The sequence below is a fragment of the Macrobrachium rosenbergii genome, unplaced genomic scaffold, assembly GCF_040412425.1.
Source record: "Macrobrachium rosenbergii isolate ZJJX-2024 unplaced genomic scaffold, ASM4041242v1 13908, whole genome shotgun sequence".
Classification (NCBI taxonomy): Eukaryota; Metazoa; Arthropoda; class Malacostraca; order Decapoda; family Palaemonidae; genus Macrobrachium; species Macrobrachium rosenbergii.
In genome coordinates, this window is record NW_027100725.1 from 3,555,722 (window position 1) to 3,568,221 (window position 12,500).

Here is a 12,500-nt window from a genome sequence, read left to right on the forward strand (position 1 = left end):
TATCGATGCTGGTGCGTGGTGGATTAATGTCCTGTGTGCTTTCTTTAATTTTCCTGGTATAGTTTTTTTGGCTCTATTAATCTACCTCTGCTTGCTCTTTTGATAATTTTAGTTCCATGATGTTTTTCGGTAATTCCTTCTATCTGTTTCCATGCTTGAATTACCATGTAGCGTTCTCTTCTCCTTTCAAGACTATATAAATTTAAGAATTGTAGTCTTTCCCAGTAGTCAAGGTCCTTAACTTCTTCTATTCTAGCTGTAAATGACCTTTGTACACTCTCTATTTGTGCAATATCCTTTTGGTAGTGTGGGTACCATATTATATTGCAATATTCAAGTGGACTACGTACGTACGTTTTATAAAGCATAATCATGTGTTCAGCTTTTCTTGTTTTGAAGTGCCGGAACAACATTCCCATTTTTGCTTTGCATTTTGCCAACAGAATTGCTATTTGATCATTGCATAACATATTCCTATTCAACATCAGACCAAGGTCTTTAACTGCTTCCTTGTTTGTGATTGTCTCATTATTAGGTCCTTTATATGCATATAGCATTCCTACTTTATCACCATAGTTCATTGATTCAAATTTATCAGAGTTAAATACCATCCTATTTATCTCTGCCCATTTATATATTTTGTTTAGGTCTCTTTTTGTAGCGAGTTCCTATCTTCATCACAAGCAATTTCTCTACTTATTCTTGTGTCATCTGCGAAAGTCTTACTACTGAGTCCTTAACATTACTGTCTATGTCTGCAATCATAATCACAAACAGAAATGCAGCTAACACCGTACCCTGTGGTACACCGGATATTACCGTAGCTTCATCCGATTTCTCATCGTTTGCAATCACTATCTGTTTTTCTGTTTTGCAAAAATTCTTTTATCCATCTTCCTACTTTGTCAACAATGTTATGTTTTCTAATTTTTTTCGCTAATATATTATGATCTACCTTGTCAAAAGCTTTTGCAAAGTCTAGGTAAACCACATCTGTATCTTTTTCATTTATCATATTTTTATATATGCTTTCATGGTGGACTAACAGTTGGGTTTGTGTACTTTTTCCAGGTACAAAACCATGTTGTCCTATATTGAACAATCTATTTTTCATTAAATGTTTCATTATATTTTTTTATTACCCTTTCATATATTTTCATAATATGAGATGTCAGACTCACAGGCCTATAATTACTTGCCTCTAGTCTTGAACCACTTTTGAAAGTAGGAGTAATATATGCTAATTTATGCTCATCATAAATCTTGCCTGTATCTATACTTTGTCTTAATAATATTGCTAGCGGCTTTGCGATTGAATGAACCACTTTCTTTAACAATATGGCAGGTACTCCATCTGGTCCTGCTGCTGATCCATTTTTAATTTCATTAATAGCCTGCACAATATCGGCTTCTGTAATATCTATATCTGATAAGTATTCAGTATTTTCATCTCTTATTTCTGTATCATTATCTTCATTGTCAATTCTAGGTGTAAATTCACTCTTATATCTTTCTCCTAATATGTTACATATTTCCTTTTTTCATTCGTTAATCACCCTTCAATTCTTAGAGGGCCTATTTTCTACTCTTATTTTATTCATCTTTTTGCATATGAATAAAAATTTTAGGGTTTTGCTTGATATTTTGTAGTGTCATTTCTTCTAGGTTCCATTTTTCATTTTCTTTTGATTGTATAATCTTTTTGTTCTGCATTTTCTATCTTACTTTTAGTTCCATCACTTTCCATGCATTCTTTTCTTTTGCAAGAGCTTTTTCCACTTTTTAATTTTCTGGAACAAGATCCTTCTGTCTCTTGGAATTCGTGACTGATGATTACTTTTTCTTCGGTATATATTTTTCCACTATTTCCTCTAATATTTTATATAATATATCGGTATTTACCTGTATATCATCACTTACAAATATGTTTTCCCATTCTTTGTTTAATTCTTCATTTATTTTTGACCAATTTATATTCTTACTATAAAATTGTATTTTCCATATCCTTCCCATTTTTTCGTCTCTTGCTTTTCTCTGTTTTCGTATGTTCTGGAACGGACTGTTAGTTCTATGACATTATGGTCCGAAATACTCGTGTTATATACTATTATTTCTTTAACATAGTTCACCTCATTCACAAATACTAGGTCTAAAATATTATCCTTTCTTGTTGGTAGGTGATTTATTTGCTGAATGTTATGTTCTAGTAGCATATCTAATAGCTTTTTCAAATTGCCTCTTATCTTCTGCACTACTATTGCTCTCTTTTTATATGTATAAATACAACCACAGTCTCCTATTCGTTCTTTCCATTCTACAAAAGGAAAGTTAAAGTCTCCAGTTAGGAGTATAGTCCAGTCCTTGTGATTTCTACATATTTCATCCAATTTTCAATTATTATGTCAAACTCTTTAGTATTAGGGGTCTATATATTACAATGTTCACTAATTTTCAGATTCAAATTCTACCGCTATTAATTCACATTCTGTGTTACTATATTTTTCACAGATTTTTCCTTGATTAGCATCTCTTCCATATATCGCGGTTCCCCCTTGATTTCTATTTTTCTATCTGATCTATAAGTTTGGAAACCCTTTATCTGGTCATCATTACCAGTCTCTTGGGAATACCAGGTTTCACTTATATTCAATATTTCTATTTTTTCATTTTGGGTTAGTTCTTCTAAGAACTCTATCTTTCTTTTGAGTTACTCGAAACTAAACCCTGCGCGTTCATCACTATGATGGTTTGCGTATTATCTCCATTATCTAATATGGGTAATAATAAGGATTTTCCCATGTCTCTTTCCTGTTCTGATATGTTGATCTTTTTCATTTCCAGAAATTCGTACATTAAAAATCCAACTTTTCCATTATATTTGATCTTCCAGCTTCATATTTATTCACTTTGTGCATAAACCTGCACTTATCTCCATATCTGCACCATCCCCTAGCATCATAGATACATTGCTTGTTCCTTGTGTTATATCTAGGTGCTGATGGCTCATATCGTGGTGCTGACATTTCATAATGTGTTGTTGGCTTGCTTTTTGCCTTCATCACATGATCTTTGTTCTTTTCTTTATTTGTTTCATTTTTACCTTGGTTTTTATATGTATTTGATTTTGATTTTGGTTTTCATGGCTACAGGATGCATGTACCTACATTTCTTATTAAACCTACATCCATTTCCTTCTTTCCAGTTTCTACATATTTTTGGATGTAGATCGCTGCATTCCTCTTCATAGCCATCTAGATATGCACATTTGCCATAGATCTCATAATTGTGACATATCTTGGGATGTTTGTAATAACATCTTTCACCAAACCTGCAATTCCCTCTTTTCAAAAGGGTGCATACTGTGTCTTTTTTTTTTTTTTTTTCTTGTTCTTTCCCATCAGTATGGAGATCCAGGCACAACCTCTTTGGGATTTTATTTTGATTTATCATGTCATAATTTATTTCTTCATATGTATGTTGCTGTATTGCCTCATATGTAGAATCTATGAGTTTCTCTGCATCCATACTATTATCCTGTTCTTTGTTTTCATTAATCTTTTCTCTCTCTTCAGTCTTATTTTCTTCTTTTCTATTTTCCTCTTCTTCCTCTTCTTCATCTTCTTCATCCTCCACAATCTGTACATTAAGTCTTGATTTAATGACCTTGTCTATCCATACTAGACATGTTGAGCAAAATATTTTGTGTCCTTTCTATTTTGCTCTACTTCAGCACATGAAGGGTGTGTCGGTTTTGTGGCAAGCATAGCATTTCCTAATCAGGTTTTGTGGATTTACAATGCTATACCACACTCTACATAGTTTACATGCTTTAGGCATCCATTTGCCTATTGCATCAATCAATATATTCACTAATTCCACCATACTTATTTTCTTTGATGGAATGTGTTGATTTTTGTAGATTTTCTTTATGTCTTTTGATAACTTGAACTTTCATTGGTATCCCTTCTATTATTTTCATTATATTTTCTACAGATTTGCTCCAGTTTTGTTACGGACCAATTCTTAAATACTTAAAAGTTTATTGCCGCCAGATTCAGGAGCATAACATATTTAATTTATAGTCCTTTTATCACTTTATATATATAGCTTGAGCTTTAATAATAATGATCTTTAGCAGAAGCATTAGAGTAGAATAATAAAACATATGAAAAACATTTTAAATAATTATTAACAAAAAAAAAACCATAAACGTATAAACGAAGTAATGAAAAACGTTACAAAACAATCCAACTGAAAGTTACAATAGTTAACTAGACAATGAAATTATGAGAGTTACAGTTTCTTAAACGAAGGTGAGGCAAGTATTATATAATTAATAATACTAATCCAAATGATCAGCTGGACACCCCAACTGGAACATCTGCAAGAGGGACAAATCACATGGTCGCTATCAACAGTCAACAACAGGGCTAACTTCCTCGTTGAGACGAATCCTCATCAACTACATCGTTCGGGAATATATACCGTGCAAGTTCATTGAAGCATTCAGCTTCCACAAAGCGCGCTTTCACCATAGATTCGCTACCTTCGTAGCCAACAATGCACGATTCCCAGGACGATCACCGAAGTATAGCCAAAATCACACTCGCAACGCACAAATACTAGAACGTCCACCCTCTTCTACTGCAGAGTTCCGTGTCCCGCCTGAAGTATATCTCACACCTCCACCGTCACCTGCTGTAACAGTAATATTGGCATATAATTAGGGAACTATGGTATTTGTAGAATAGGTAATAACCCCAAGCAGTAGTTTTGGAAAGAACTATTTCCTACAAACTAACACGGGATCGTAACACCCCACCCTTAACAAAAATCACATTGATTTTATGTAAAGTAAATGCTAGCAAGCAAAATAACCTTAGTAGCAATATAACCTGCAGATTTCTTTCCAAACCTTATCTCCGCAAAGAAAAACAAAGTTTTACAAAATAATTCCTTTACAATAGTCAAGTAAAGTATACAATCTACAGGCTAAAAACATAGGGAACCTTACAAAATTTCCAATAGAAAAATAAGCAGATTAATTACATATACAAAGCAAATATGTGGAATAACATCATTACACTCTAGACAGGGCATCTGGTATATTGTTATCTTTGCCAGGAATGTGAATAACTTCCAAATTATAATCCTGCAAAAACATTGCCCAGCGGGTAAGTCTACGATTTTTATTATTGAACTGCTGGATGTATTTCAGTGGATTGTGATCTATATACACTATAACTTTACCACGCTGAGCACTAATATATGCTTCGAAATGCAGAAGAGCTAATATAAGAGCAAGAGCCTCTTTTTCTATCACTGAATACTTAACCTGATGCTTATTTAACTTTTTAGAAAAACAGCACCTACCCCTTGATCCGAGGCATCTACCGCAAGGCTAAAAGGAAGTTCAAAGTTTGGTGCCCTGAGAACGGGACAAGAAGTCAACACACATTTAACTATTTCAAATGACTCTTTACATTTGTCATCCCACACAAATTTGGAATGCTTTCTCAACAAGTTGGTTAAAGGTGCAACAACATCTGAATAATTAGCAACGAAACGGCTGTAGTAACCAGCCATTCCCAAGAATCTTTGCAATTCTTTCTTTGATGAAGGTATAGGGAATTCCTTAATCTTTGCAACATTAACCTCTTTAGGAAGTACTTCACCTTTCCCAACTACATGCCCCAAAAATGTTACAGTAGCTTCACAAAAGACAGATTTACTGAGATTAATTACCAAACCAGCATTGGACAGAGCAGTTAACAATTCCTCCAAAATCAACAGATGGGTTTCAAAGTCATTAGAATAAACGATGATATCATCAATATAAACAATACAATTTTTTATTCCCCGAGTAACCATGGCCATTAATCGTTGAAAAGTGGCAGCGGCGTTCCGCATACCAAAGGGCATCACTTCGAATTGATACAAACCATCAGCTGTCACAAATGCAGATACCTCTTTTGCTCGATTAGTCAAAGGAACCTGGTAATATCCTTTTAGGAGATCAATTTTCGTAATGAACTTTGAATTTCCTACCTTATCAATGCAATCGTCAACACGCGGAATAGGAAAAGAATCTGCCTTTGTTGCTTTGTTGACCTTGCGATAATCAATGCATAATCGACTTTGTCCATTCTCCTTTGCAACCACTACAATTGGTGAGCTCCACGAACTGCTGCTGGGTGTAATTAAATTATTAGTTAGCAAATAGTTTATTTCCTTTTCAACAAATTCTTTCTTAACAGGATTTAAGCGATAAGGGGCTTGCTTAATTGGCGTTTCACTCTCTAATTCGACATCATGCTGTAATAGAGTGGTCCTACCTGGTGTATCTCTGACAGTCTCGGGAAACTTCTTTACTACTTTCAGTAATTTATTACTTTGGTTAGTACTCAGGATAGGACTTCTACACACATTAGGTAACAAAACAGCATTATTACCCGGCCAAGCAAATTCTTTCTCCGAAGTTACACATTTCGCATTAACCTCCTCTGAAACAGACAAAACCACTGCTTTCTCTCGCTCAAAGTACTTTTTTAACATGTTAATATGACATTGCAAATTACGATCAGGAAGCTTAATAATGTAATTCAAATCATTCACTTTGCTTAGAACTTCAAAGGGTCCCAAAAACTTATTCTGTAACGAACCTCTTACACCCTGTGACAAAACCAGTACTTTATCTCCAGGAACAAAGACTCTTTCCTTAGATTTTAAATCATAAAAAGACTTCATCTTACTTTGACTCTTCAGTAAATTACTCTTTGCTATTTCCCACATTTCGTAAAGCTTGCCCTTACCATCATTAATGAAATCAGCAATATTCACTTCGCTCGGCCCATTACCTTCCCAAACTTCTCTTAACAAGTCTAATGGACCTCTTACTTTATGAGCAAACACCAAGTTGAATGGGGCAAAACTTGTTGACTCATTTGGCATAGAGCGTACTGCAAACAACAAATACGGAAGATATTCTTCCCACAAACCAACCTTTTCATTGCACATCTTCCGAATCATTGCCTTCAAAGTTTGGTGGAATCTTTCTACAACTCCTTGTGACTCTGGATGGTATGGAGTAGAAGTTTTATGCTCAATTCCAAAATTCTTAAACTGCTGCAGCAATAGTTTTGATAAAAAATTAGTTCCACGATCAGACTGGATGGTTTTAGGAAGACCAAACCTAGAAAAATAAGTGATTAAATGTTTGGCAATGACCCTAGCTTTCTGGGACTTTAGAGGGATAGCTTCGGGATATCTGGTTAACCTGTCTATGATAGTTAGTACATACTCAGACCCTACTTTCGAACGAGGTAAGGGACCCACAACATCCATGACTACATGCTCGAATGGTTCTCCTAAGGAAGGAATAGGAGAAAGGGGAGCCTTAGGAATTATCATATTAGGTTTACCAGAAATTTGGCATTGGTGACACGTCTTACAATATTTCTTGACATCTCTTTTCAGACCTTTCCAATAGAAATTTTTCCTAACCCTATCAAAGGTTCTAGTAATACCCAAGTGACCAGCAAACAAATCATCATGAGCTTTTCTTAATATACCATTTCTGAATTTAGAAGGTACAACAATTACCCTATGCTTCAACAGATTTCCCTCTCGTTTCCGAATAGGAACAATTACTTTATAGAGAACTTCATTATCCACTTCATAATCCACTCCTTTACCCTCTTCCAACTTAATTTTAATATTTTTAATCTCCATGTCCTCATTTTGAACCTTTACTAAGTCATCTCTATTCCAATTCATTACTTCTTCAGAGCAAATGGATTTATTGTTATTTACGTGAACCAATGAATCTGCATTAAACAAACTCTCCAAATCAGGATGCTCAACTTCAAAATTGGTATTTTTACCTGATCTAGTTGTCACAAGCACCGTTTCAGGTTTAGGTACTAACACCTGTGGATTGACAAAAACTGTCGGATTACAACTTACTTTACCTTGAGCAAGATCATTTGCCAAAACAACATCAACCTCAGGTATGGGAAGAGTATCAACAACCGCAAACTTAGACTCGCTGGCAACAATGTCTGAAAAAAAATACAGTTCAACTACCGGGCAAGATATCCACCCGTTTCCAACACCTTTAATAAGCTTATGCTCATTCAACCACTTACTGCCCACTGGAATGGCTTTCCGTAGAATTAAAGATTGAGAAGACCCTGTATCTCTAAGTACATTGACATTATGACACTCTTGCCAATTTTCAAGTGTGCTGATTTTACCTTGAGATTTAAACCACTTAAAGTCGTCATCCACTACCTGTTTATCATTAACGAGCATGGCAGAATCCTTTTTATGACACTTAGCAGCTATATGCCCATTTTTCCCACAACGAAAACAAGTTACACTGCCCTTGTACTTAGATTTAAAATGTCTTTGGGGAGAAGCAGGACCACTCTTAAATTGATTACCATCATTAGCAGTTACGTTAACCCCTGTGGGCAATTTACCAGTTTCACAAGCATTATATTTACCTTTAGTGGCAGGCTTAGAATAACTACTGTGTGTTAACACATACTCATCAGCTAACCGAGCAGCACTCGCTAAATTGCCAATTTTCTTCTCACCTAAGAAAATGCAAAGGTCTTTAGGTAAATTGTGCTTAAAATTTTCCAATAAGATTAACTGACACAATTTAGCATACTCACTCTTGACATCGCTGGATCTCAACCAATTTTCAAAATGTTTCTCCATTTCATGAGCAAACTCCACAAAAGTTTGATTGGAGGATTTTCGACTATCACGAAATTTTACTCTGTAGGCTTCAGGAACCATCTCATAAATCCTTAAAATGGCTTCTCTCACTTTAGCATAATCTTTACTATCTTCCAATGACAGAGAAGCCCAAGCCTTTAGAGCCTTCCCGGAAAAAGCAGTCTGAGCCATGAATGCCCACACATCCTTACTCCACTTGAAATTTGCCGCTACCTTCTCAAAAGCTATGAAAAATTCTACGACGTCACTCTCGTCAAACTTTGGTACGTACTTCAACATACGGGAATCTTCATTACCAGAAATAGGAGATCGGGAACCCGTCAACCTGGCCAATTCCAACTCATGATCACGTTTCTGCTGTTCATTTTCTAACTGCTTCATACTAAGTTCATGTTCACGCCGCTTCTGTTCATCTTCAAACTCGAGTTTTTTCAAATCCAGTTTCAGTCGAAGTTTCACCACCTCACAGTTTTCGTCGATTTCTTCCTCGATAAGCTTGAAGTCATCGTCATCTTCACCCGGAACAAGATGCGCTATGATACCTTTCCTTATGTCATCATTAGTACTACTAACCGTAAACTCCAACTGTAAATAATCCGACACGACCAGCAGTTCCGACTTTTTAATAGTAAACAATTTACTACGCCAATTGTCTCTATTAAGAAAGCGAGCGGCATCTTCACTAGTTTCCATTTCCATGTTTTTACCATTAATTACACCATCCAACCCAATGACACTGCTGAAGATCCCGCTGAGGATGCCAAAAATATGTTACGGACCAATTCTTAAATACTTAAAAGTTTATTGCCGCCAGATTCAGGAGCATAACATATTTAATTTATAGTCCTTTATCATCACTTTATATATATAGCTTGAGCTTTAATAATAATGATCTTCAGCAGAAGCATTAGAGTAGAATAATAAAACATACGAAAAACATTTTAAATAATTATTAACAAAAGAAAAACCCATAAACGTATAAACGAAGTAATGAAAAACGTTACAAAACAATCCAACTGAAAGTTACAATAGTTAACTAGACAATGAAATTATGAGAGTTACAGTTTCTTAAACGAAGGTGAGGCAAGTATTATTTAATTAATAATACTGATCCAAATGATCAGGGGGACACCCCAACTGGAACATCTGCAAGAGGGACAAATCACATGGTCGCTATCAACAGTCAACAACAGGGCTAACTTCCTCGTTGAGACGAATCCTCATCAACTACATCGTTCGGGAATATATACCGTGCAAGTTCATTGAAGCATTCAGCTTCCACAAAGCGCGCTTTCACCATAGATTCGCTACCTTCGTAGCCAACAATGCACGATTCCCAGGACGATCACCGAAGTATAGCCAAAATCACACTCGCAACACACAAATACTAGAACGTCCACCCTCTTCTACTGCAGAGTTCCGTGTCCCGCCTGAAGTATATCTCACACCTCCACCGTCACCTGCTGTAACAGTAATATTGGCATATAATTAGGGAACTATGGTATTGGTAGAATAGGTAATAACCCCAAGCAGTAGTTTTGGAAAGAACTATTTCCTACAAACTAACACGGGATCGTAACAAGTTTGAAGGATCGTATCCTTTCAATATGTCTGTGAATGCTTTCACATCTTTTTGGTCGATGTTGCAATTCATCTCCACGATCAGCAAACCAAGTTCCCTTCCTGCCAATTCATCATATTGAATATCTCCGATGCAAGCAAGGTTTCTCCACCTTTTGCCACTGTTGGTTGACTCCTCCATGATTTTCAGATTTTATTAATTCACTCATAAACAACTTATTAGACGGTTTATCACTCTAATCTGATATTAAGCTAATCACCGATAATTCACGAACACTTTTAGCTATATTTCATTGCTAATTGTATGTAAGACGAATATTATCAGGTAGATTATCCAGGCCATGAACGATTACGTCTCACTGAGAGAATGTCACATCACAGAGAGAGAGAGAGAGAGAGAGAGAGAGAGAGAGAGAGAGAGAGAGGGAGAGAGAGAGATTTACCACCTTCCACTCCAACCCCCAAAGTTGATTTGCATCTTAACTGTTTGAATGAGTTCCTTTTCCTCTTCCTTCTTTTCAACAAAGAGAGAGAGAGAGAGAGAGAGAGAGAGAGAGAGAGAGAGAGAGAGAGAGAGATTTACCACCTTTCACCCCAACCCCCAAAATTGATTTCCATTACTCCTGTTTGAATGAGTTCCTTTCTCTCTTCCTTCTTTTAACAAGAGAGAGAGAGAGAGAGAGAGAGAGAGAGAGAGATTTACCACCTTCCACCCCCACCCCCAAAATTGATTTCCATCACTATTGTTCGAATGAGTTCCTTTTCTCTTCCTTATTTTCAACAAAGAGAGAGAGAGAGAGAGAGAGAGAGAGAGAGAGAGAGAGAGAGAGAAGAGAGAAGATCAAATCTCTTTCTTTTTAAAGCTCCCTTTTGTCTCTTCCTTCCCTAACCTAGTCAAAATGTCTTTTTCCTTCCCTTTCTCCAGTCTCCTCCATCCATCAATCTGTTCCTTTCCTCCAATTCCTCAGATTCTCTATGTCTCCTATTGATCTCATCAAGAGTAATCAAGTTAAAGCTGATATTAACACTGCTTCTTTTGTTATCATTATTCCTGATGTTTCTCTCATTCTGTTTCCTGTTCTTAACTGCTCTTATTCTTCTCTCCTTCTCAGGTTATCTCTCCTTCTTCTTGAAGTCTTCTGCAAGAGGAGACAAGGAAGGACGCACAAGCACAGACTACACTGGCCTCCCACATTTGATTAAAGAAGACATGGCTACGTCAGGATCAGTTCTTTCTTCAGAGGATTCGAGAGCTTTGAGGCTGAGCCTGTTTGTGAGGAAGTATGGAAAGAAGGTGGTTCACTTCATATACTCCTTCCACTTCCTCCAAGGCCACAGCAAGACAATTGAAGAGACTCTCACTGATAACCAAGTTCCACTAAAAGGAAAAAAAAGTCCATTTAATGGACAGGAGCTAAAAAATCTGACAGAAAAGCCTCCAGAAGATCTGGACATCACATTGATGAACAAAATCTGCCAGGTTCTTTGGCAAAATGGGGTGAATGACCCTGGTGATGAACTAAAAAGACTCTTAAAAATAATCAAAGATGAGAGGAACTTTGTTAGCCATGAAGAGCCTCATATGTCAGAATCAGATTTGGAAGGAAAATTGAATTACTTCCAAGCAACGCTCGAGGAAACTCTTGAGGAAATAAAGAGTCTCTTTCCATCTAATTCTGGTGACACTGACCAGCTTAAAGCAGAGATCCAACATGCTGTTCCAGAGCTCCTAAAAAAGATCCGTGAGAAATATGATCCCTCAGACCCTCAGGATGTACAAAGTCTTCAAGAAGTAATAGAAGAGTTTGGGAATGAGTTTTCTGACATGATACAAGAATCAGCTGAAGCAGAACTCCTGTCTCTGAATGAACGCCTCTGTCAGATCTTGCCCTACGACTGGCTCCCTGATCATTCTCTAACAGATCCAGGTAACATCATGGTCTCTTTACAAGTGGCGGATGATCAGGAGTTAAATAGAGGCCTCCAGGGCCATAAAAGTATCACTGTAATTCAACAAGAAATCCTCAACAAAGACAAAATTGGAAAAGATTTTGAAGTTGTGATTATATCTGGTGATGCAGGTTCTGGAAAGACCACAATGCTCTGTTCCTATGCAGAGGGATGGTGCAAGAAGACAACAGATATTCCAGAACTCTCTTCCTTCCCATTAT

At 36.4% G+C, this 12,500-nt stretch overlaps 1 protein-coding gene across 1 annotated transcript in view; it reads left to right on the top strand.

The window, feature by feature from the left end:
* LOC136838022 (uncharacterized) overlaps positions 1-12,500 on the top strand; it is a 47,377-nt gene that overhangs the window by 28,998 nt on the left and 5,879 nt on the right. Inside the window, exon 2 of the mRNA XM_067102884.1 lies at positions 11,442-12,500. This exon is cut by the window's right edge and continues 1,443 nt beyond it. Coding sequence (XP_066958985.1) covers positions 11,540-12,500 — 961 coding nt within the window. The 5' untranslated portion in view covers positions 11,442-11,539. The remainder of the gene's footprint in view (positions 1-11,441) is intronic.